Source organism: Salmo salar, chromosome 02 (assembly GCF_965601325.2).
Source record: "Salmo salar chromosome 02, fSalSal1, whole genome shotgun sequence".
Taxonomy (NCBI): Eukaryota; Metazoa; Chordata; class Actinopteri; order Salmoniformes; family Salmonidae; genus Salmo; species Salmo salar.
In genome coordinates this window covers 36,301,610-36,329,156 of record NC_138292.1, presented here as the reverse complement: position 1 = coordinate 36,329,156, position 27,547 = coordinate 36,301,610, and the positions used below count along the sequence as shown (strand labels likewise).

At 42.9% G+C, this 27,547-nt stretch overlaps 1 protein-coding gene across 1 annotated transcript in view; it reads right to left on the bottom strand.

Moving 5' to 3' along the window:
- LOC106580670 (uncharacterized) overlaps positions 1–27,547 on the bottom strand; it is a 33,872-nt gene that overhangs the window by 4,345 nt on the left and 1,980 nt on the right. Inside the window, exons 2-15 of the mRNA XM_014161990.3 lie at positions 10,424–10,531; positions 10,078–10,179; positions 9,876–9,976; positions 9,520–9,612; positions 6,430–6,676; positions 4,890–4,995; positions 4,535–4,671; positions 2,476–2,688; positions 2,127–2,301; positions 1,820–1,940; positions 1,201–1,364; positions 745–847; positions 377–523; positions 103–234 (exon numbers count right to left, since the gene is read on the bottom strand). Coding sequence (XP_014017465.3) covers positions 103–234; positions 377–523; positions 745–847; positions 1,201–1,364; positions 1,820–1,940; positions 2,127–2,301; positions 2,476–2,688; positions 4,535–4,671; positions 4,890–4,995; positions 6,430–6,676; positions 9,520–9,612; positions 9,876–9,976; positions 10,078–10,179; positions 10,424–10,527 — 1,945 coding nt within the window. The 5' untranslated portion in view covers positions 10,528–10,531. The remainder of the gene's footprint in view (positions 1–102; positions 235–376; positions 524–744; positions 848–1,200; positions 1,365–1,819; positions 1,941–2,126; positions 2,302–2,475; positions 2,689–4,534; positions 4,672–4,889; positions 4,996–6,429; positions 6,677–9,519; positions 9,613–9,875; positions 9,977–10,077; positions 10,180–10,423; positions 10,532–27,547) is intronic.

The following is a 27,547-nucleotide window of genomic DNA, read 5'->3' as shown; positions in this document are numbered from 1 at the left end:
TATTCAACATGTCAAGCACTAAAGTATGCCAAGATGCTGCGGGTCTTCTATATATATATATATGCTAGTTCAACTATAGGTGAGATATGGGTTAGTGCTGACCTTGTTCACAAAGGGCTCCAGTGTACCCGGGTTTGCACACACACTGGCCTGTGACATGGTGGCAGGAGGAGGAGTGGGCACAGGACGGGCATGTTATACTGCACTGGTCACCATACACACCCGCACTGCACACTGAAAGAGAGAGATTGATGATGATGCATAACAATTTAGCAACTTGACATAGAACTTAGCATACGAATAAGACTGATGGTGATAGAGTGACATTTTCTACTTATTTATATAGGCATCAATATCAAGCATTTTCCGTACTCACTATGCTGACAGGTGGGTCCCCAGTAACCTTGGCGACAAATGCAGGCACCGCTGTGTGGCAGACAGGTGGCGCTGTTCTGACAGAAGCAGCTCTGGTTACAGTGACGTCCCCATGTACCCTCTGGGCATGTCTGGGCACAGCGGGCACCTAGGAGAGAGAAGCACACACAAGACAGACAGAGAGACACAGAGAGAGAGAGACACAGAGAGAGAGAGAGAGAGAGAGAGAGAGAGAGAGAGAGAGAGAGGCACAGAGAGACACAGAGACAGAGAGACACAGAGGTTAAAACCTGTAGAGCACATTGGACTGACTAATTTCCAGGACCACATCCAAGCTGACACAAACTCAACGGGGGCGTCGGTGCTTACCAGTCCACCCTGGCAGACACTGGCACTGCCCGCTGGCACCCTGGCAGCCGTCTGCGTTGAGGCAGTCACACCTCTTCAGGCAGCCTGGCCCGAACTTGCCCATCTGTACAGTAAACACATGCCAACAGCGAAAGCATCGTCAAGGGAATCCCTGAACGATTTGGCCAGCACAGTCAGAGTCAAGCAAACGGTACTTTGGCAAGATACACTGTAAATACGTCATAGGTGGCAGATTAGCCTTACTGAGGAAAAGGAGGACTGAAGATAAAGGGTAGTCCAGAATATAGGCTTATGGATGCACAGAATGAGCTACAGTAAAGAGATAAAGATGGTGATTATAGCATGAGTAACATTACTAATCTATGCATTGAAAAAAATCACATTAGGCCTATGTTACGTTAAGATGATGTTACCTTTTAACAAACGTTATAGCTACAGTATTATACTGGCACTTACAGGGCATGATTGGTCGCACAGGGGCCCCTGCCAGCCTGGAGAGCAAGTGCAGGATCCATCTGCTGGGTTACACAAAGCCCCATTGGCGCAGTGGCACGTGGCGTTGCAGCCCAGGCCCCAGGTGTCCTTAGAACAGGGTATGGAGCAGTACCGCCCTCGCCAGCCTGGAGAGAGACAGAGAGGGACATTTTGTAAAGGAAACATACATGTCTGTGGCTGTCAGCCTGTATGTTTGTCTAAACGTCTTTCTGTAAAGAGGAGCAGCCATTTTGGAACAAAATACAGGTATGCTTCTGAGACCTACGACTTGATTCAACGCTGAAGTTCAGCGTTACAGCATGATTGAAATTTAAAGGCAGTGTTCCCGCGTTAGCGGTGACTGCATTCACGGTAAACGCTGCACATGTCGGCTCAATAGGAAATCCTGTTTAAATTTAGATCGCGCAATCTGTAACGCTTCGTCGACACAGATGGAATCGCGCCCTAACTGACTTGTTCATACAAAAAGGTAGCCACAGACATACACCGTTGAGTATGTCTGTGTGTTTGTTTGTCCCATCTGAGTAGAGATAGTCTGACTGAGAGAGAATAGACATAATGTCTCTTATCAGTGACTCACCCTCTTTGCAGAAGCAGGTCCCATCAATGGGGGAGCAGTCCACTGAGTTGGAGCAGGAGCACACCAGAGAACAGTTCTTCCCATAGGTACCACTCTTACAGGGACTCTCACAGTGAGCACCCTACGCAACAGACATAAGCAGGTTATAACAGCTCACAACAGCAGAAAAACAGAATATATGAAATATGAGTATACATTTCTGCATGCATGTTTATTATCTTCAGTAAGTAACCCAAATAAATGATACTTTAGTTGTTGTCAGTGCCATCCCGTGCCCCATTCAGTGTTTCCTGTCCTAATCACTCACCGTGTACCCAGGGGCACAGTGGCAGCGCCCGCTCACACTGTCACACACCCCTCCGTTGACACACAGGCAGGGCTCCAGGCAACCATGGCCGTAGTAACCACGGGCGCAGGTCTCGTTGCAGTAAAGCCCCGCCCAGCCTGGCTGGCACGTGCACTCGCCTTTCAGTGGGTGACAGCTAGCCAATGGACAGAGGAGAACATGGTCACATGGGTGAGCACAATTAATACGCAATTAAACAAATCTAAGAGTTATAAACAACAACAACATCATTTTAAAACTATTATGAGCCTGTGTGTGTGTAAATTGTTATGTGTGGCAGTATGTGTGTGTACCCTTTGTTGATCCATACCTGAGTGTGTGTGTTTCGTGGCAGAGGCAGGTGTGTTCACAGTGAAGGCCGTAGGTGCCGTGCCTACACATCCTCTCTCTGCACTGGGGTCCTCTGAAGCCAGGCTCACACAGACAGCCTCCGTCGATGTTATAGCAGCGAGCCCCGTTGGCACAGTCGCACACACCCTTACAGTTCCGCCCATAACTACCCACCTGACACTCCTCACTGCACCTGTGGAGATACAACACATACACACAAATCAGGACACGCTCCGCAACCAAAGTGGAATAACATATCTCTGAATCAGAAACTATTCTATACAGTTGAAGTCGGAAGTTTACATACACTTAGGTTGGAGTCATTAAACCTCGTTTTTCAACCACTCCACAAATGTATTGTTAACAAACTACAGTTTTGGCAAGTAGGTTAGGACATCTACTTTGTGCATGACACAAGTCATTTTTCCAACAACTGTTTACAGACAGGTTATTTCACTTATAATTCACTGAATCACAATTCCAGTGGGTCAGAAGTTTACATACACTATCTTCACTGTGCCTTTCAACAGCTTGGAAAATTCCAGAAAACGATGTCCTGGCTTTAGAAGCTTCTGATAGGCTAATTGACATCATTTGAGTCAATTGGAGGTGTACCTGTGGATGTATTTCAAGGCCTACCTTCAAACTCAGTGCCTCTTTGCTTGACATCATGGGAAAATCTAAAGAAATCAGCCAAGACCTCAGAAAAAGCATTGTAGACCTCCACACGTCTGGTTCATCCTTGGGAGCAATTTCCAAACACCTGAAGGTACCACATTCATCTGTACAAACAATAGTACGCAAGTATAAACACCATGGGACCACGCAGCCGTCATACTGCTCAGGAAGGAGAAGCATTCTATCTCCTAGAGATTAACGTACTTTGGTGCGAAAAGTGCAAATCAATCCCAGAACAACAGGAAAGGACAAAAGTACAAAAAGTATCTATATCCACAGTAAAACGAGTCCTATATCGACATAACCTGAAAGGCCGCTCAGCAAGGAAGAAGCCACTGCTCCAAAACCTCCATAAAAAAGCCAGACTACGGTTTGCAACTGCACATGGGGACAAAAATCGTACTTTTTGGAGAAATGTCCTCTGGTCTGATGAAACAAAAATAGAACTGTTTGGCCATAATGACCATTATGTTTGAAGGAAAAAGGGGGAGGATTGCAAGCCGAAGAACACCATCCCAACCGTGAAGCATGGGGGTGGCAGCATCATATTGTGGGGTTGCTTTGCTGCAGGAGGGACTGATGCACTTCAGAAAATGTATGGCATCATGAGGGAGGAAAATTATGCGGATATATTGAAGCAACATCTCAAGACATCAGTCAGGAAGTTAAAGCTGGGTCGCAAATGGGTCTTCCAAATGGACAATGACCACAAGGATACTTCCAAAGTTGTGGCAAAATGGCTTAAGGACAACAAAGTCAAGGTATTGGAGTGGCCATCACAAAGCCCTGACCTCAATCCTATAGAAAATTTGTGAGCAGAACAGGAAAAAGTGTGTGCGAGCAAGGAGGCCTACAAACCTGAATCAGTTACACCAGCTCTGTCAGGAGGAATGGGTCAAAATTCACCCAACTTATTGTGGGAAGCTTGTAGAAGGCTACCCAAAACTTTTGACCCAAGTTAAACAATTTAAAGGCAATGCTACCAAATACTAATAGAGTGTATGTAAACTTCAGACCTACTGGGAATGTGATGAAATAAATAAAAGCTGATATAAATCATTCTCTCTACTATTATTCTGACATTTCACATTCTTAAAATAAAGTGGTGATCCTAACTGACCTAAGACAGGGGATTTTTACTTGGAATAAATGTCAGGAATTGTAAAAAACTGAGTTTAAATGTATTTGGCTAAGGTGTATGTAAACTTTGACTTCAACTGTATGTATCCTATTTAATATCCTGTATGAAAGATACATGAACTGTATGATATAAACAACTTCAACCCAACCATGGGTGCAGGTTGAGTATATGGCACATGTATCTGTCTCTACTGCAGCGAGTTAGATAAACACACACACACCTGTTTCCAGTGAAGCCTTCAGCACACTGGCACTGGCCTGTCTCAGGGTCGCAGTGGCCCCGGTTGTGACACACACACTCTTGGGCACAGCTAGGACCAAACCTGCCCTCTGCACAGCGCTCTGTACACACCTCACCCTGAGGGAGAGAGAGAAAGACAGAGACAGAGAGAGACAGAGACAGAGACAGAGACAGAGACAGAGACAGAGACAGAGAGAGAGAGAGAGAGAGAGAAAAAGTGTACATGGTACAATGACATTACAATTGGGATCTGATTGATAACCTCAAAATACAAAGATTTCCTTGTTGACCCCCTGATGCTGTGCTTGAGTCAGTGTATGATTCAGGAAACGTACCGTCCACCCAGGGGGGCACGCACAGATCCCTTTCCCCTGGCAAATGCCCCCGTTCTGGCACGGGCATCGCAGCGAGCATCGACTCTTTGGGCATGCCTTCTCACAGCTGAGGAACATGGAGGAAAGAACTCAGTGGCAGCTCGACTCAGATTGTGTAGAGATTGAAATGTAGGGTACAAGTTAACGAGTTCCTATCTTTTTCACTTTAGTGGAATCTCTTTTTGAGTCAGTGCATAAACATACAGAGAAAGTTGTTTAAGGACAAATAAAATGACTGCACTTGCAACAAAAACTCAACTGTACACAGTAGAATTTATCAATAGTGGTACATTGCCTACTAGTGGAACATTGCCTACTGGTGCTTATAGTCAAAGGGCCACCCACCAAAAAAGGCTTCAGAAAAGGCATTCCATGACCCAGGAAACAAAACTGCAAAGTTTCAACATCATTACGTAGATAATTGTATGAGCACTGTGTGGTTCAAAACTTCTAAAAGTTGCGCATTGCTTAAATATTATGAATCAAAGATACAATTTCAAAATCATAGCATTTTGGGTAATTTCCTCTAGCAACATAATGAGGTTGGCATGTTTCACCTTGGTTACATTTGTTACACACTTACCGTTGTCCATGCTTGCAGAAAGCAACTTATGTACCGGACCGGAGAAATCATGGAATATTTCGAGAGAAGAAGCTGTTGAAAGGTCCTAAATAGATTTTTTCTCAGATGCCCGAACAGCGCATTATGTAGTTGTCAGGACCTTGGAAGGTTTTGAGATCTGTGTTAGCTAGCAAACGTTGTGCTGTCTTTAGTTTAGCTAGAAGGCGAAGGCAATGATGGCTAAATAAAGCTGACAAAACATCTTATACGGGTTCATCTGGATCAGTGAAGGACCGGTAACGTGTTCCTTGAGCCTATGCATGGACAAACACCGAACGTACAAATAGTTCTGTGGACCAGTGTGCAACAAAAGTAATCAATGTGAAACATAGCAATGTCGGAGCGTTGCTAGGGAGCGTTGCTAGGGATATTATCCAAGATGCGCTATGATTTTGATGCTAAAGACGTAACTTGTACTAAAAATAACAAATTAATATGCAACTTTTACAGGTTTTGAACCACACAGTGTTCATATTCATAATATTATCTACCTAGTTGTTGACATTTTGCAGTTTGTTTCCTGGGTCATGGATCAACACATTTTTTGTGGTTGGCCCTTGAGCTATTAGAGTGCTGTGCTGTTTTCTGACATTGGCAGTTGCCTCATATAAAGACTTTCCACTAATTCCTAGTGGTTCTCTACTCATCCTCAGGGGCATCTAAAAACACTGGGTGTAACTAATGACTCATGCTCTAACCTAGTGTTTCAAGAGGGGCTCTTTTCCTGCATTGGTAGGATGGAATAAGGCCATAGGATATGGTATAACAATTAGTCTACTGCCTCTCCATTTTGACTTTCCAACCTTAACATACTATTTACTTTATATTGATACATATAGCTGTAGGCCTATTTGAGAGAGTGTTACTTCTACTACTCACAATGTCCCAGTGAAATTGTCTCGACACAGGCACTCTCCGGTCACTTTATCGCAGGAACCCCCAGTTCCACACTGGCACTTCTGAAGACAGCCCTTGCCAAAGGTGCCTGGTGGGCAGGGGTCCTCGCAGCGGCGCCCAATGTAGCCTGGAGGACACTGGCAGGCACCGGTCACAGGATTGCACAGGCCACCGTTCTCACACTTACACAGCTGACCACAACCTGGACCCCAGTGTTTGTCATCGCAGGCTGGAAGACACAGACGCAGATGATGACAGACACATAAAAAAAGAAACCCCATACAACAAAATATATGTAATCATATAAATGTATGCATAAACCAGTGGACTAGTGGACCAGTGTACAACGTTTTCCATCTATATATCTCTGAAAAGGTTTTCTTTATATTTACTTAACCTGATGTAGTTGTATGGTGTTACACTGTATACTATATGTGATGTCATTGCAATGCACATGAACAAAAACAAATCCAATTCAATTCGGACCACTGGGACTGTCATGTTTCAAACCAACAACAGCACAGGAACCTGAGTAGACGACAATGTTAAAGATCACTCCCCCAGGGACAATATATCTATCCATGTATAGTCATGAATTTCCAACAAACAGAGACATAGTCTATGTCCAACTCTAGCCCTAATAGCTCCAGAATCTCGTGTTACCGACTTGTGATTCACGATTGACAGGGCGATTTGCATGGAGCCAACAAAATGGATGAGGTTAAAATTGGGAATTTTACAGCGGCCTTTCGGGATGCTCCGGTGGTTATCGCCAACCGGTGATTCGCACAGGGTTTGGATTTCAATCAGAGTTAAGGAGCGTCAGGGGGGATCATTCCTGACTCCATGAGAACCAGGATCCCACATGGACACACACGGACCCCTCCAATGTCTCATCAATAACGCAGACTGACTGGGGCACAAACCCTATTCAAAGGAAAAAAAGATATCCAATACAGGTGATGTAACTGATGCTTTGCACACCAGTGATGATCTCACTTACTATCATGATGCCAACCATTCAATGATGGATTGATACTTGTCTCATTGAGGTTTGTGGGGAATGACATAGTGTGAATGATCACAAACAAATCCTACTGTTCTATATGGATTCTAGTGTGCTTGCTTCGATCACAATTACTACTGCAGTAAAAACTACTACTTCTTCCACTATGAGAAATGCTTTTAGACAGCTGAAGCAAGCGCACACATTTTCTACAGCAACTGTACCTTTTCTATGTAGTTTATAATGAGATCTTCCACCCACCTCTCTTTCCTTCAGTCACATACAGTATGTACTGTGTCACAGTTTCAAGCAGAACTTCTCTGACATATTAAATGGAGGGTACAGTATGGCCAAATTAGGGTTTGGAGCGAAAACTACCACATAGCAAAGAAATGTTTATTAATCTAACTCAGAACAGGACTTTTTTCTCTTTTCTTTGTTTAAATGAATCAAACGTTTACTCATTCCCTGTGTGGGCATGCGAGAGACGCTGAGAGGCTGCAGTTGGAGTGTGTGTCACATTGAGTTATGGGAAGCTCAGCTGGAGCAGCAATAATGTTTACACAGGCGTTCTCCAGGACGCCAATGGAGATTTAGTAAAGGACCTGCAGGGTACTAAGCCTTCTACTATCTGCTATCATCGTCCAGGCCTGACAAGGCTAGCCATGAGTGTGGGCGAGTGAAACGTGATGGATTGGACACCTAGGCTTTGAAGAGCTGTGCTAGGACCAGCTGGCTGTGCACTTACCCAACCTATAACAGAACCCAGACCTGTTCTCACATAAATTGTCCATATGTTTGTTTACATCTGATCAGGGTTCAAAAGTGACATTTTTTCAATTGATGCGCTCTTCAAAATTGGCAAGTCTCCATTGTACTGTAAATGGAATGCATTAAGATATGGTGGGAAAATTCCTTTCTTTCCCCAAGTGTATTGTCCGAGTGGTGGTGGAGATCTCGTCTGCATCCAACCACAGCATTATCTCCCACATATCTAACTGAACCACATCCTTCTTTCCCCCATACCCTTCTTTCTCACACACCCTTCTAGAGTATATCACTCTATTCTTAAGTATCAAAACTCAACCAGTCTTCGTTTCTGTATCCAAACCCCCCAACCTCACCCAGTATGAATTATTCCATCACAATCTCTCTTCCCCAACAATCTCTTATTAAAATACATGTATTTATTTCTCTCTGTCCACTTCTCTCGCTGCCTCTGCCCCCCTACTCCCCCTCTCTCTTGGTCTTTCTCTCTCTCCCTCTTCCTCTGTCTTTCTCTCAGCTCTCAGTGCTAAACCTCAGCCTCTCTCTCATTTCCCACAGCTAGCTCAAAACACAGGAATCTAGTCCAGGAAGTGTCAGCTCTCATTCTGCCAGTGGGCTTTATTATAGGACTCAGCAGTATGGGGCCGAGGCCAGCACTCGTTTGCCCAGAGAGAGAAGGAGAGAGAGACAATGTGGGAGAGGGGTAACATTTTCCATTTCCCCTTCCCATCATCCCCTCTGAAGGCATCATACTCCACTAGCTTATGTTAAGCTCTCCATTCAGCACTGTAGTAGTGACCTGGTTGAGTTCAGAAGAACACTGGCATTGATTAACTAGGAGTTTCTGGGATAAATAAAATGTAAAACATTAATCCTGTGCTGAGAGAAAGCTATTTTAATGAATATGTAAACTATACATTTTTTAGCATATGATTCCAAAAGTGTATACTTGCAAAATACGGAAAATATTGATTTACATCCCGTGCCCTGGGTCTAAGCATGCAGTATACGCTTTGGGGATGTTACATACTTGATGTAGCATAAAATGGCAAGTGCCAGGAAGGGGAGGGAGTCAGACATAGTGTCCTCCTGGTCTAATAAACTGTTTTCTGGGCTGTGGCTTACTTCAATGACGCATCATTGTTTGTTTGTTCTCTTGCTGTTTCCATTGGAAAGCCCTATGAGTGATTGAGTGTTGTGTGTGAGGATCAGTTTTTGAGTAATGGTCACTTGTCATTTCCTGCAGTGTGTGTGTGTGTGTGTGTGTGTGTGTGTGTGTGTGTGTTGATGTAACGCACCACTGGAACAGTCGTCGCCACGCCAGCCTCCCTCACACTGGCAGCGGTCTGGAGCAACACATCTCCCATGGACACACTCCTTAGTACAGCGGGCTAGTGATGAAAAACACACACAAACACACTCTTAAGTAGACTAGAAGGTTGGTGGAGATATTATATATATTATGTAAGTCATGCAGGTCAACTCTCCAGAATGTAACCAACTCAGCAACCAAGCACAAAATTGAATGAATTCTAGAAATCGATGGCAAAATATGTAGAAATGTAATTCATTGAAATGCTACTGATGAATCCAAGTGAATCTTCTAAGTTTGTTTTGATATGCTAATAAAGAAAAGCCATGACGTTAAACTTACGGACACATTTGTCTCTGCTCTCGTAGTAGCCAGGGCAACACTGGTACCTCCGGCGGTAGTCCATCTTCACCGCCTGTCTGTATGCTGTCTTATAGGTGATCCTGGCCAACACAAAGTCAAATAGAGAATACTTCCTGTTACCCTCTGACCTTATGGACACAACCAGGAAGTAAACAGGAAATGAGTCGGCAGACTGTGTTACCTGTGACGGGTGCATCTGTAGGAGGTGCGTGGCTCAGAGCAAGGTTCCTCTGTCACCTGGTCATAAGGGTGGGCGTACGACTCCTTCACTGAGGTTGGGAAGCTGCATGAAAGGACAAAATCAGACATAATAATACATTGACAGAACGGACCCGTCATGGTCTAGAGTTGACACAACCTGAAGTTCATATTTTGAGCCGAGTGCTACATCTTCAATGATAAGTACAACAACGAACAACAAGTTAGCTACAATTAAACCTGCTGCAACTTCTATTTCTTTTTCACACACTAAAATGTGCTCTCTTCTATTCTGGTACAATGAAATGAGATGAGCTACACTGACTTACCTCTCCCATACGCTACACACATTGGGATCCCTGGGGTTCAGAGACCAGGACAGGCCAATCAGAACGCTCAGAACCAGGACGGTAAAGGTCTGCAGTGACTGCATGGTCCTGAGGAGAGAAAGGGAGGGAAAAGGTTATGGAGGATATTTATAATGCCTATCCATGGGAGCAATAGCAGTGATAACAGGCTACAGATCGAAAGCATGAGGACCAACATTTGAGGAGAGGGTTAGTTATTAAGGATCAGGTTATGAGCAGGAAAGGGGATAATCAAATACCTACCTTTTTTCTTTTCTCATTAAACAGCACATCAAATCATACTGTCTATGTTAAACTGATACTTGTCAGTTTTTTGTTTGGCACTGCTTTTAGCCTGCCATCTGAGTTACAAAGATATCAAACACTTCACAATGTAAAGAATATTAACATTTATCTGAAACCTTCCTGTAGTTTAAAGCAGTATCACCCCTTGTAAAAGAGTTCATTAAACACTAAGCAGAGGTAAGGCAGCGGGCCAGCATTGAGCCGTTTACCCAAACCCTCCCCGTCGCGCTCCCTACTCTCCCCATATGGCAACTTTGAACAGAGGAATCTGAACAGTGGTGTAAAGTACTTAAGTAATAATACTTTAAGGTCCTACTTAAGTCGTTTTTTGAGGTATCTGTACTATACTATTTATATTTTTGACAACTTTTACTTTTACTTCACTACCTTCCTAAAGAAAAAAAAGTATGTACTTTTCTCCATACATTTTCCCTGACACCCAAAACTAGTTACATTTTGAATGCTTAGCAGGACAGGAAAATGGTCCAATTCACACACTAATCAAGATCCCTGGTCATCCCTACTGCCTCTGATCTGATGGACTCACTAAACACAAATGCTTCGTTTGTAAATGATGTCTGTGTCAGGAACCTCCAGGAGAGCTGGGTGTACAAGTCAGGCGCAGGAGAGGAGTAAATACGGAGAAGGCATATTTATTAACAGTTCATCAAACACAGCAGGCACAGACTGAATAGCAGTCCACAAAAATCACTAGGGAAAAACACCTGTTAAAAACAATGAACAAAATATACACCACCCAAAGACAGGAAAACGCAAACAAACCCACACGAAGCAAAATGGGTAGGGCGAGGTTAAATACACCAACTAATCAACCTCAACTAAACACAGGTGAACAATCAAAACAGACGTGACTAAACGAAAAGGAAAAAAGGATTGGTGGCAGCTAGTAGACCGGTGACGACGACCGCCGAGCGCCGCCCAAACAGGGAGAGGAGCCACCTTCGGTGGAAGTCGTGACAGTCTGAGTGTTGGAGTGTGCCCTGGCTATCCGTAAAACATTAAATAAAAAACATTGTGCTGTCTGGTTTGCTTAATATACGAATTTTGAAATTATTAAGAATATTTAAGCAATTACATTTACTTTTGATAGTTAAGCATATTTAAAACCAAAAATATTTAGACTTTTACTCAAGTAGTATTTTACTGGGTGACTTTCACTTTTTCTATAGTCATTTTCTATGAAGGTATCTTTACTTTTACTCAAGTATGACAATTGGGTACTTTTTCCACCATTGAATCTGAGAGAGAGCGAGAAAGAGCGAGTGAGCGAGCGAGCGAGCGAGACAGAAATGGATTGGGGGGAGGAATGCGACTACAGCTACCATCCTAGCTATTATCAATCAGAGCAGGAGAGAAGACTCCACACTCTTCCGCCATGTCCCCTTCCACACTCACACCATCTGGATCCAATCAAAACGCAGACCCAGGGGAACGCCCAGTGATGGGGACCAGAGCAGGCTCTCAGGGAGCGGCAGAGAAAGTGGTCTTTTTCCCCCAAAACTCACATGGACATTTTGGGAAGTTCAGGAACACTATAGCATGGGTCGACTGAAGGGCCATTCCCCTCATCGTGGGAAAGGGACAGTCTTTGGAGGATGAACTCATGTTGACATAAAATTGGTCAAGGCTATTTATTCCCTTCTGTTTTTCTAATAAGTCCCCCTGACAAAGTTAGTGTACTATAGCTTCTCAGGTCACCAACAAGGATAAACTAAAGAGCTTGGGGTATTAATCTATGACTATTCCAAAGGAGATATTTAGCATTTATTTCAGTCAAGCAAAGAGAGGAACAACAAGGCACTTAAATAAGTCTAGGTCTAGCCCACTTAGCCCATCTTCTCCGCTATGCAATCTGGTTTCAGAGCTGGTCAAGGGTGGACCTCAGCCACGCCCAAGGTCCTAAACGATATCGTAACCGCCATCGATAAGAAACAATACTGTGCTGCCGTATTCATTGACCTGGCCAAGGCTTTCGACTCTGTCTATCACCACATCCTCATCGGCAGACTCAATAGCCTTGGTTTCTCAAATGATTGCCTCGCCTGGTTCACCAACTACTTCTCTGATAGAGTTCAACGTGTCAAATCAGATGGCCTGTTGTCCGGGCCTCTGGTAGTCTCTATGGGGCTGCCACAGTGTTCAATTCTCAGGCCGACTCTCTTCTCTATATACATCAATGATGTCGCTCTTGCTGCTGGTGAGTCTCTGATCCACCTCTACGCAGACGACACCATTCTGTATACTTCTGGCCCTTATTTGGACACTGTGTTAACAACCCTCCAGACGAGCTTCAATGCCATACAACTCTCCTTCCGTGGCCTCCAACTCCTCTTAAATACAAGTAAAACTAAATGCATGCTCTTCAACCGATCCAGCATCACTACTCTGGACGGTTCTGACTTAGAATATGTGGACAACTACAAATACCTAGGTGTCTGGTTAGACTGTAAACTCTCCTTCCAGACTCACATCAAACATCTCCAATCCAAAATTAAATCTAGAATTGGCTTCCTATTTCGCAACAAAGCATCCTTCACTCATGCTGCCAAACATACCCTCGTAAAACTGACCATCCTCGACTTCGGCGATGTCATTTACAAAATAGCCTCCAATACCCTACTCAATAAACTGGATGCAGTCTATCACAGTGCCATCCGTTTTGTCACCAATGCCCCATATACTACCCACCACTGCGACCTGTACGCTCTCGTTGGCTGGCCCTCGCTTCATACTCATCGCCAAACCCACTGGCTCCAGGTCATCTACAAGACCCTGCTAGGTAAAGTCCCCCCTTATCTCAGCTCACTGGTCACCATAGCAGCACCCACCTGTAGCATGCGTTCCAGCAGGTGTATCTCTCTGGTCACCCCCAAAGCCAATTCCTCCTTTGGCCGTCGATCCTTCCAGTTCTCTGCTGCCAATGACTGGAACGAACTACAACAATCTCTGAAACTGGAAACACTTATCTCCCTCACTAGCTTTAAGCACCAGCTGTCAGAGCAGCTCACAGATCACTGCACCTGTACATAGCCCATCTATAATTTAGCCCAAACAACTACCCCTTCCCCTACTGTATTTATTTATTTATTTTGCTCCTTTACACCCCATTATTTCTATTTCTGCTTTGCACTTTCTTCCACTACAAATCTACCATTCCAGTGATTTACTTGCTATATTGTATTTACTTTGCCACCATGGCCTTTTTTGCCTTTACCTCCCTTATCTCACCTCATTTGCTCACTTTGTATATAGACTTATTTTTCTACTGTATTATTGACTGTATGTTTGTTTTACTCCATGTGTAACTCTGTGTTGTTGTATGTGTCGAACTGCTTTGCTTTATCTTGGCCAGGTCGTCGCAATTGTAAATGAGAACTTATTTTCAACTTGCCTACCTGGTTAAATAATTGTGAAATATATATTTTTTTTAAACCACAAGGTTTCTTCCTCCCCTCACAACGTAAGGATGTAGTTTTTCAACAATGCCATGCTAGGATGCCTTTTAGGGCCTTCAGCCCAAGCATTTCCCTAATCAGAGTAACAAACTGCAGTCACAGCACAGGAGTCACACTAAACCTAAACCTACAGCCGTAGCTATGAGTTGATTTGGCACAATGCTCCCTGTAACATAAATCAAGTACATTCACTGATCTGCTGCTTTTGATATATCGCCGCTCACAACCCTCCTGTTCTCTGTGTCAGGAGATAATACACATTCTGGCACACACTCTAACGCCTTAAAAAGCTGCACCACAAAAACAGAATTTTATAAGAACAGGCGTATGGTTTTTATTAAGAGGAGCAATCGACTTTAGCAGCCACTTCATTGGACTGGAGTAAATATCTTTCATTAACTTTTTTATTTTTAATTGAGCTTCATTAGACAAAGTATTGAAACCGCATGGGAATTCTTAAGTGCTGAGAAACAGAGTGTAGGTTTAATGAGTGCAGACGTGAAGAGAGACAGCTCTGACTGAAATGAATGGCTAAATATATGTATTATGTTACACGTGATAAGTGCAGATAGGCACCAGATTTGGCTCTACATATATTTTAGCTCTGGTCCAGGGTATAGTCCGGTCCAGGGTGTATTCTGGACCAGAGCTACTTGAAGTATGTGCCTTGAATGGTACAGAGGTGGTTCTGGACCTCTAACGCTGCAGCCTGCACTAGAAGGCTTTTGGGTTAGTTTCAATGAGCAAAGCAGACCATCTCAACTGGACTTTCATGCAGCCCAATAAAAAAAATAGAGGATAGGAATACACAGTACAACACACACACACACACACACACACACACACACACACACACACACACACACACACACACACACACACACACACACACACACACACACACACACACACACACACACACACACACACACTTTCTAATACTTTCATTGATAGCTCATTTGTTTTTCATGTTCTTAAAACGTTCCATGCACAAAATGAGTCCCACACGTTGAAACGAGTACAGAGAGACTATTTATAGTATCTGAGTATATTCGCTAATTCATTGGACTTGTCTTGGCTCACAATGTCAAGCGCCACAGAACTAAACAAGTGGCCCAGGCGTGTGCAGATCGTACCAACTGGAGAATGCCCTAATGTTTAAAAGGGCCCCACGATGCTCTTTCTAGAACTGCACAGGGACTTCAATGAAAACAAGGCCCAAATGAAAACAGATGTACTTGTGTCACATTAATCTTGCAAAACCGAGACACTCTTATGCATGTTGTTACCATTCAATTTCAGTCATGAGTCTTGCAAAAGCCTCAGAAATGAGACTAAGGAAAAACATTTGATTTGGTTTCACACATCTGAAACCATTGCATTCACAGTTTTCATTTAATGACAGCTCTGGAGGCTACTCACATATATTTACTGAAACTCCATGCTTATTTCTACCATCATTTGAACCATGCAATATGCATGCAATAGCGATTCATTCACATTTACTGAGCATCCTAAAGCTTCTTGTCTTCCAAGACAATCCAGTCCTGAGTGGGGTGGGGTCTTATTGGTCGCTATTGGATAACAAGCTCCTTAAATAAGAGTAGAGACTTTTTTTTATTCTGTCAGTAAATGGTGAAATTCTAGACACTGCACATGGCACTATTTAAATGTCGCTTGCCTTTTTCCCTCCCCTCTACTCCTCTCTCTTTTTGGGGTTGAAATGTTAATTGAGGTAGAAAATATTAGTCACTCTTTGGAACGGAGCGTTGCAAAGGAAAATAAAATTGAGAGAAAAACGCATTGGCTGTGGATTGGAAGATGGGGTCCAATCCTTTATTCAGTCCACCAATTTTCCAATAAGATGAATTTGATAAGATTAGTTCATATTTAAAATGTCGCTTGCCTTTTTCCCTCCCCTCTACTCCTCTCTCTCTTTGGGGTTGAAATGTTAATTGAGGTAGAAAATATTAGTCACTCTTTGGAACAGAGCGTTGTAAAGGAAAATAAAATTGAGAGAAAAACGGATTGGTGTGGATTGGTGACAGAACTAGAGAGAGAAAGAGAAAATAGAAAAGGAGAAAAGAGACAGAGAGAGAGAGAGAGAGAGACAGAGGGAGGAAAGGAGGGAGAAGGAGAGAGGGATGCCAAGGACAACTCGATTTTCATGTAGAGGGGTGGAATATCTAAACCAGACTAAGAAACTAAGCTACACAATATGAAGTCTCAAGTTCACAGTCATTTCTCAAAGTTACTCCTGGGAATCTCCTGGCATTGTAAAATGCTATAATAGTGTTACATGATCAATAATATGAATACCATTTCTAAATGTCGAAATGTTCCAAATTATTGAAGCCTAAGAGAGAAAAATAACACTGGAAAACAGTTTATTCACGTCAGGATTGCATTCGCCACGTGTGCACTGCGCAAAAACGATGGGTTAAGCGTCAACACTTTGTAATGAGGTCGATATCCATTCAACAGCCAACTCCTATATATGATTCTATGATACTTATAAGGTAACAACAACCAATCAAAGGTCAATGTCACCAGCTGCACTGTTTTCATGATAGATTGTAGTTGAACATTATTCAGAAAATATGATTTAAAAAAGCTTCAGCTAAATCATATATGATTTTCAATGCATATCACTTAGGCAACGTAACAACCAAAACTTGTCAATACGATATAATTCGCTGAACGCTTCTGATGATCAATTCCCCTGATTAGTGGTATCAAGAGCCTTTTTAGGAAAAATATAACTATTTCAAGCTTTAGACTTTGTGTCATCAATTTACATGTGAACTGTAAGAATAACAAATCCATAAAAGTGCTCTCAAACTGGCACTGACAGGCATTGCCAGCTGGAGTGAATCAAATGGAGAGCTTGATGTGTCACTCTAACCACAGCCTATAGTCCCGACTCTGCAGCATTAGCCCCCAGCCACTCTCCCCCCTCTCCCCTCCATTAAAACACAGTTACTGTAAACTGGATTTAAAACCCATAATCCTTTGCATCTGGGATTTCTTCATGGTGCGCATGACAGATTCGGCTCCTTCGACCACAGCTAGGCTGGCACACACTGCCTAGACACTGTAATGCCACATGTTGGGTGGATGGGTGTGGGGGCAAAGGGAGTAGGCACCATCAACAACCCATTGGGAGAATAGAAACTTGATGGAACAACTACACACCACCCCACACCCAATCTTTCAAATTCATACCTTCCGAAACATTAAAGTTTTTTTGCAAATCAGAAATATATGTGGTGCGTAACTGTTGATTTGGTCAATTTCTCACATTTATCCATTACATCTTTTATTGTTTCTTGAACATGACACATTTTGGGAGTGTTTACAGTGGGGCTTTGTTCATTAAGGGTGGTACCGAACCACAAGTCTCAATCCTCACACACTGGAACATTGGCAGCTCATATGCTGTTGATGGCTGTCGTAGGATTTGCGTGACAAAGGGATGATATGGAAGGAAAGAGGAGGGGTTCGTCATTTGGGGAGTTACTTCTTGGAAGGCTGTATTTTGCTGAGTGAGCTTGGAGCTGCAGGGTGTGCTGTCTTCTGTAGGATTCATGCGAATGAAGTATGAGTTCTTGAACTTTGACCTTTGCCCTGAGAGAAAAAAAGACACCTTTAACTTTTCGGTGTCTGCTTCTTTTGTCTTCCTTTGGCAGACAAGTTAAAATTGTTATTGGATCTCAGCAGATCTGTTTGATACTTTGGTTTTGCCGAATGTTCTCGGAAAAGCACAGACGTAAACATTTTGGATGCGATTCAACACAGCCTCTTCAATTCAGTGACATATGCTTAATGGTGTTTTCTAATTTTCTTCAGGTTGGCTCTTTAACTCAACTTCTGTCTTGCTTTGGGATCAGAGAATTGTGGGAACCTCAACTTGAGTGAAGTATTCTAGATGATGTGTATCATCCTCGGCTGATTTTCTCATGACACTGCCAGACATAACACTCAGCTTTTACACATACACAACAAGGCCAAGAGGTCACAAGCCTTTGAAATTGTCCCGTCCTGACCAGTAAAAGGGGTTGTTTGTTATTATAGTTTGGTCAGGGCGTGGCAGGGGGTGTTTGTTTAGGGTGTTTCGGGGTGTTTTGGTTTATGTTCTTGTTAGTGTATTTCTATGTTCGTTCTATTTGTTCTAGTTCTATGCGCAGTTTATTGGGTTGACCTTCAATTGGAGGCAGCTGTTCCTCGTTGCCTCTAATTGAAGGACCTATTTAATAGAGGTGTTTTTGTAATGGGATTTGTGGGTAGTTGTTTCTCTGTATAGTCATTTTGTCCTTACGAGACTGGTTTTTCGTTGTTGTTTTGTATCACGTTTCTTTATAAATAAAGAAGAAGATGAGCACTTACATTCCCGCTGCGTTTTGGTCCACTCCATACGACGAACGTGACAGAAATCTTTAGTGGACCATCAGAAAACAAAAACAACCTCAGCTAAACACTTTGATGACCAATGATTAACAACTGACAAAAGCACTCGTGTCTAAGTCAGGGATGGGCAACTAGAGGCCCGTTTTTGTAGGCCCACGGACCAACCAGTCGGGGTCTCAGCTTACTGTTGAGAGTGAGTAGAATACACCACGTGCAATTTCTAAATTTTGGCGCACATCAGCTGTTTTTCTCTTGTTATGTCAGTCACTCATTTAGCCCATGTCATCAAAAAATAAAATTTGATTGGTAAATTAGTCTAGTCAGTTATCTAAACTAGTAGTATTCATGGTCGAATTACAGAACCGGGGAGCCCCCATTGATTTTATTAGTCACTCTCACTCTGATATCATATTAAAAACTGCAAACATTTGTCTCCACCGTATGGCAAAATATGTCACTTAGGACCCCAACAAAATGTCACTTAGGGCCCCCAAAAGGCTAGGGCTGGCTCTGACTGCACGTGTGAGTATGGATGTGGGTACGTAGAACCGCGATCAAAGTTGCCCATCCCTGGTCAAAGTTTATCAACTGGCCACTAGTTCAACTTTTATGTCAAACGATAAAAGACCCAAAGTAATTTATTGAACTTGACCTGTTTTTAACTTTTGATATAGCACTTTTGGATGTCTGTTTCTTTAAAAATGTTTTTGAACCTCAGGAAATCTGTTTGATGCGGTCAACATTTTGGACACGATGCAACACAACCCTTCTCAGCAACAGCCTCTACAATACAGTGACATGCTGTACGCTTAATGGTGTCTGCCAATCTATGCTACGGTTTGAGTCATAAAACACTTCTCTAACACTTTGTTAAATCAGGGTAGTTGCTATGGAAAAATAAAAATAACCTACAGTATGTCTGTATGTCAACTCTATTGCCTCACACCTCTTCTCTTCTTCTGCCTCACACACAGGGCCGTACTACCGCATTTGGGGCCCTGGGCCACCGACCTCCAGGGGAAATAAGCCATGGTTCAGAGAGAAACATTTGCAGTTTTATAATGCTATTGTACACATGTTGTCATGAGGTTGAGAGAACATTTTGCAGTTTTAAAGCTAATTTCCAGCAATTCTACACATTTTGCTATCATATGCTATCTGGAGGAAACGAGGGACACACACCCTATTATTTTGTGGTCCAGGCCCTGTGTGTGAGCAGGGACAGATTACCGAACGGGCATGCAGGGTACACATTTTGCTAACATATGCTATGTGGGGGTCCCCAACCTCCAGGGGGGCCCAACCCCCCCAAAAGAAAAAGGTTGGCGGGCCCCAGACCTGGAGGTCAAGGGGCCCCCAAATACCAGATGATTGGGTCAGGAGGTCTACATGATGGTCACACCTTTTCCTCTACTCCTAGAGAGCAGCTCTAGCAGTCTGATAAACCAGAGTTGGGGTGGATGTGTTAGACTCTATCCCTGTGATGTTGGTCATGTGGTTCTGGTGTAGAAAACGTATGTCATAGGCACTGTCAATAGGGCGACACTGAACAGACTGAAATAGATAACGGAGGTAGGGTTGATAAGGGTACCATGGTAATGTTGTTGTTTTGGGCCTTATGAGAACATCAACATGAGTTCTACACATGGCCGAACAGTCAGCCATGGAATATGTGCCTTATGGTGTTGTTAAGGTAATACTTGAAGCTAGTTCATGCATGGTCATTCAGACCTAATATATCCATATGATAAGGTTGGTATGAATGCCTGGCCAACTGAAACGTGTTGTACTGACACTCTTGGAACACATTCTCTCTTGTTGTGTTGGGCGTTTGGCCAAGTTGAGTCCATCCCTGTGGTATCGCTCCACAGTGAGGGCTTGTGTGTTCTCGTCTGCAACCAGCTAGCCACACAGTGTAAACTACCTCTAGGGCCGGCACACTCCAGACCATAACCACAGGCAGAGTGACTGAGGTTTTGTCGGTCAAGGAAAGTGTAGGAGTCCTCACAAACACAAACACTCCAGAGTACTCTAGCTAGAACAAAAACACATGCATATGTACATGTACAGTACACCCCAAAACACTCACCTCAGATTAAAAAGCAAAGTTTAGGGTCTTAATAGTATTTTTTATGCAAGCTTAACTATATGAAATGGTGGAAAACCTAAAATGGAGGCCCTGGCTGAGGTTTTGGAGGGACATGACCATACAGAGCAGTAATTATATGTGCCGTAATGTCCTGGGGATCATAATGTGTGCGGAGACACATGCGCTTCTTGTTGAAAAAAAAAAGACTTTCCACAAACCATAACCCGAAAACACAGGCTTGACTGTAAACGCACACAGCAAGAACACAGTCAAAAGACCACACCATTAGCATTATTGTGAGACCATCGCAGAGATGGCTCCAGCAACAGTTCAGGATTCTGGATATGTAATTACCATAGAATCAAGCGGTATTATTCTAGAGACCACACGCGTGTACGGTGAGCTTTCATAGTGAATGTACCTCCGTGCTGTAGACAAGCTGTTTAGTACAGTTTAGTTGGTATACAAGAACAATTCACTAATCCTATAACCCCATTATAACCGAATCCTCAGCTGTAGATTAATATTTACCATAATTATCCTCAATAAATACTGTAACATCCTGACATACAGGTCTTGAATATCGAAACGATAAATGACTACATCATTTGAGAATGTCACAATTACACAATTTGTGTTATGACTTCTAGACATCCTGATAACCATGTTGATTGTTCTGGTGTTGCAGTATGAATCATCATCAGTAGCTTGTTTGTTCAGAACTGCCCCTTCCTTTGCTCTTCCTGCCATACCCTGTAGTGAAATCACCTCTCCTACTTCAATATGGCGGTGACATTACAACCGGAAGTTCCCTATAGTCTGAAGGTCTCTGTGAGTCACCCTGTGGTGCCCTGGACCCCACAATCCTATTCTTATACTACCCCTTGAATCACTTCACACTTGATGCCATGATCACGATGCTCGTCCAAGTCATTGGATGAAAGTTAGAAAAGGGCCTTGGCGCGTGACAGTGAAGAGATATGAGTCTGTAAGGTGTCAAGGTTGTTTGTGTACGAGAAAGAGGGGTTATAAACTCAAGACACCAGTCATACCTCAACACATCACCCTCCTCATGATGTCACACTACACATATGAATGTACGTAATTCTATGAACAAAAGTGGACTTCATCATAAAGAACGTGTATGGTACTTTCTAAACACAAGTGATCGTCGCATACACAAGGCCGGACGTCAAGCACAGACAAAGAACAGCTTAACGTACTCACACAAACGCACTGGATGGATAGCAAGTGATGACAATAATATGGCTACCTTGACCACCGCCAATTTGAGCTTGACACTGCAGATTGCAGTCTTTCAATATTCTTCGAAAATATCCTCTACCAGTCTGTCCCACATCTTATCTATTTTTCCATCATTTCCACCACAACATCAATCTAATTTCCTCAATCATGATTTTGTTCTCCATGCTCTTTTCCTTCATGCTGTCACTTTCACTCAACTTCTCTGTCCTTGTGGGAACCTCTAGTGAATTATTCTAGATGATGTGTATCGTCCTCGGCTGATTTTCTCATGACACTACCAGACATTACACTCAGCTTTTCATCCATGTTTGATTTCTTCTGGGTTCTTCCAACATACACAACAAGGCCAAGAGGTCACAAGCCTTTGAAATCTTTAGTGGACCATCAGAATACAAAAAACCCAGCTAAACACTTTGACCAATGACTAATAACTGACAAAAGCACTTGTGTCTAAGTTCATCAACTGGCCACTAATTCAACCTATATGTCAAAAGATAAAAATACTAAAAAAAAAGAGAGTAATAATGTTATCTTGACCTGCTTCTATGGTCCTCAAATGACGTTTGGTTTTTCTATAGGCACTTCACTTTTGTTACGAAATCAAACCTCCTCCTTATGATCATCCAAGTCTAGAAAAGCCATGCCTGTTTTATGACCACACTGTAGTCTGTGCACTGTGCACATCTGGATTTACTACACTGTCGGTGGCAAATTCAAAAACACTCTCTGCCTCTCGTACTTCCTCAATTTTGCGGTCTGTCAATCATTACCCAATTAATCATCGGCCGTAGAGCAGCACTAGTACAGTATTCCAATAATGTTTTGTTCGGTATTTTCTCACTAAGGGAAACAGCCAAGCAGAATGTACTCTAACAAAAGGAAATGCTGAACTGATGTGGACAGCAAAAATTGCCTGGTCATCTAAAAAACTTCCATCACACATCCACATAAACACAGATGGGCACATACAGAGACCTACAGTGACTTCATTGAGGCCTCACATGCCCTCCCCCACAACAAGTGTGTGCACTCACACTTTCCATCTCTAGCCACTATCCCCTTTCCCTTGGCTGAATCCCATGCATATTGCGTACTACTGTAGTCCCAGATGTTAGCTGCAGTCCCCTCTCCAGCGGCAGGGTGTGGTATCAAACCCCCTCTGCCTTGGCTAACACGAAGGCTAACGGACCATGATCTCAACAGGACCCTGATAGGTTACAGTAACACAGATTTGGATGTTACAGTATACCTTAGTTTAAGTATTTCTCCAATACAGGCATGATAATTCCTAATATATAGGTTTTGGTGCAATGCAGAACTATCAGGAAATAACACTGATCACATTTCTTCATACTTTTACAGTTGTTTTAGTCTCATCAGCTGTTGTATAATATTATACAAAACACAGTAAAAACTGAATTTTGACTGCACTGGGCCTTTACATAGTTTTTTTACTTCACAGTTCTATGAAACTGAGAGCAAATTACGATAACAGACTACGACCATGCAGCATCTGCTTTCGATTAAGACAACCCTGCTAATGTAACTAGCTGGCCAGTTTATTTGCAGTCAGAGAGATAGGCTCCATTTGGGTAGCTGTTGGTATATATTTTCTCTGTTGTTGTTGTTGTTCACCTTCTTTAAATTTACAGGATGAGTTCTGGGCATCATTTCCTGTTTGGGGAGTAATAATGGTGTCCCATCTGGGCATTTATTTACCTCATGTACCCCCCTAAATGTAAAAAGCCTGCAGGGTATGTGGTTAGGTCATTATGCACAATGCATGAAGAGACACAGAGCTAAACACGTGCAGGCAGATGTGCATCTACAGACTCGTCCCTCTGTCTGCATTATGGCTGAATGACTGCACATCAGAAAGGTTCTGTGACATGTTAGCAAAAATAACTCAATCGGACAGTAACCAGAGGTAGAACTAAGAGGGGGATGCGTATCATAAGGTATTTGTCTCTTTCTTTCTTTCTTTTTCTATCTCTACTACCTCTGTTTTTCCAGGAAGTTCAGTCTGGGCCAGTAAATTCCTCTCAGTTAAACCCAATTGATTTACTGGCCTGCCTCTGGCCTTCAGTGCGCTGCCTTTGGAGGGCGAGGAGGAAATCTGCTCCTTATTAATGTAATCCTTTTATCGCAGCTTTTTCTTCACAGAACCAAAAGTTCTCCCTCTCCAGATGGGCCTGGTTCTGAGCCTTTGGAAGTTAAAGACCAAACAAATTGTTTTATTTTTTCACTGTAGAACTTGAGCCACGTGTGCTACCCTGAAGGTGAACCCTTAAAAATGTTTCTATGCTTTGTCTTTGCGACTATGCTTTTCACAGCAGTGGTGCTGTAACCTATTTTGAGACCTATAGGTGGCAGCCATGTGGGCGTTATGCATGCCAAATGTAAAGATATGGTTAAACAAATGTTTTGTGTCACACCTGCAGGTCTGCTCGACAGAACAGGAAGGCAGGGGGCAACTGGAGACAAGGGCCAGATGCACACCACCGCCACCACACAGGACGTCCTGGGCAAATAACACGGGGGGCAGGCGAGGAAGGAGAGGGGCCAGCAGCATCCCTTCCTCTTTGGGTATGATCTTCGCCAATCAAGGAAATGGCAAATGAATGTAACACTTTATTTTTCTGTGTGCAAAGTGGGAACTAATCAGAAGAGATCTGAACTGATGTAAAAAAAAAAAAAAAGTTGGAGTTGAAATTCGGCGCGCTCTAATGGTAGCCTAACAACTAATAACTATAAATTGCTATAGCTGTGAGTAGGTACTCAGTCATTTCCTTGTAGTTAACACACTGTAAAAGTAAGTGTTAATGCTTCTTCCTTTCCTTCAGCACTACTCATAAAGCATCCTTTAAATGGGGTCATCTTGATCATATAGATCATTCTACCATTTAAACAAGATGGCTCAATATTGACTCTACTAACTCATGTGCTCGCTCACCTCTTATAAAACACAGGGGCCAAGCTGTCTCTTGGCCCAAATAGTTTGTTTGTTCTGCTCTGTTTATCTGATAAAAAACATGAGCTGGCGCACACCAAGAATAATAGTTTGTGTGGAGGTGCTGACTAAGGGCGAATAAACTATAAACTATCAAAATAAAGAAAGTCGCACACTCCATATATAATCTCCCAGCAATTTAATGGGTATTTACCAACATTTCGGCATCACTGTGCCTTCCTCAAGGTGAGGAAGGACCCTGAGAAAGGACTCTAAGGAAGGCACAGTGATGCCGAAATGATGGTAAATACCCATTAAATTGCTGGGAGATTATACATGGAGTGTGCGACTTTCTTTATTTTGATAGTTTACTGCTATGTTTATCTGCCATGGTGCAAAAAAAAAACTAAGTTAAAACATCCCAGTCTCCCAAACCCCCACAAGTCCACATTCTCCTAGCTCTTCCCCTCGCTCATCGCTGTGGAGCGCAGGGAGACAGAACTAGGACAAACAATAGGAAGCGGATAGGAAACATCTTGCCTGTAAACCCAGGTCTGCATCCCAACCTTCCCTTCCTCTGACAAGTAAACACAACTGAGGAGGGATTCTGGCGGGTAAAATAAAAACTATCCTCTACCAACACAATCATACCTGGCATTGCTGAACCCAGAGTTTCCAAGAGCAAATCCATTGGGACGCTAACATAGACTGTTGTTTTGAATAACGATGATGTTGACGAGGGATACTCTCTCATTCTGCATTTCTCTGTGACTAACTCTCCCTTTTATTACCTAACCTGAATAATGGAAATGTTTGTGAGGGGAGGGAATCTCATAAAACGCATGATGGAGAGCCATGGAATCACTGCTCCACACAGCTGGTGGACGACTGGGTTGGCTGTAGGTCGGGAACTGGGAAAAACATCAAGTGGAGCTCTACCAATACATGTCAATGGGGTGCCAAGCATGACATAACAGTTATTTATTTTAACATTCAGAATTCACATTATATTGTAAATATGACATCTTATCCAACAGTTGAGAAAATAAATGGCTCTTGCTTCATTTACATAAATGACCTCACACCAGCTGCTGAAAGCAACGAAGAGTGGAAAAAACACAACCATTTTCTCAAGACGGCCTGAGAAAGCAATGAGACATTAAAGGGGATACATTTCCTCCCTCTGCAGCTCAGGTTTCTGTTTGTTACAGCCTTCCTCTATAAACACTGCATGAAACGAGAGGCACCAGAACAGGCCCCCAAATCTTAATTACACATGTCTCCACCACGCCTCCACAATACCACCCTCCCTACCCAACATCACCCACCCACCCAAACAACAACACAAGCAGCTCCAAAGACACTCACCACAGTACAAGTACTTTGTGGTCACTCCATTAACCCCTTCCAGTCCTCTCCCCCTCGATCCTCTATCCAAACCAACTGTTCTTTATGAAGGTTTATTTGAGCCAGAGCCTATAGTATCTGTCCATGTTCCACAGCAAAACCGGTCAAAACCACGTCTTGCATGGCTGCAGTCGTATCGGCTCCAAATTATCTGCACGACTGCTGAGCATATGGGGTTGAGAGACTTATACAAGCATGTGGTAGGAATATTACATCTCTGTCACCTTCTTTTGAACGTGCCATTGCTCTTTGCTGTTTTCCATTACGATGATTTATCTGCACAAAAGACTGAAAAGACGAGATTGACCAATCATCAAATCATTCAAGTATTCATTATAATATTGACAATCCCTTTGGCTGGGGAGAAAATCCCTAGGAGGTTTATCAATTAGGAGATTGCTTTGTAGATTTGACAACATTACATTTGCCAGACTGCGATGTCAAAAAACCTTGTAAGAACCTCTCAGACCCTCTGTACAGTATAACCATTAATCCACCTTCTATATAAACAATGTTTTGAGTCCATAAAGTGACATGTTTGGATAGAAAACAAACAAGGATCCACAACTACGATCTTAACTCAATAACAACACACAAATTGTGTGTGACCTGGTATAAACCTTTTCCTGAAAAGCCATGGCTTTCAAAAGAAAACCCATATAGACTGGGTGTACTATGTGGCGTTACAATAAACCTTTTTAAACAGAGGGTTTCTGCCATTTGGAAGACAAAATTAACACGAAGCAAATATACTGTAACTACATTTACCTCATCTCTACTCGTTCTATTTCTACCTCGGCTCTGGTGTGTCTGGCCAGTGTCATCCCAAACCAAAACATGTCCGATGGCTCACCAGACCTCCATACTTCACCTCTTGGATGGAGAAACAGATGGTCATAGAAGGCCAGCCAGAGGAGAGCAATGGATAAACTCCAGCTGTTTGATTTAAGAGAGGAATCTGTAGTTAGACCACAGACAGAAAAGAGATCACCAAATCTACATACAGTACTCACTGATGGCAGTAACAGTCTGTCGACAAACAGACACATATCCAAGAGGTGTACTGTAGATGTGCAGAGCAGTATGTATGGACATTAGACAGAAAAATCTACACGGAATCTTGATTTACCCACTGGGCACACGCTGGTTGAATTAATGATGTTTCCACATTATTTCAATTAAATTACATTGAACTAACTTGGAAT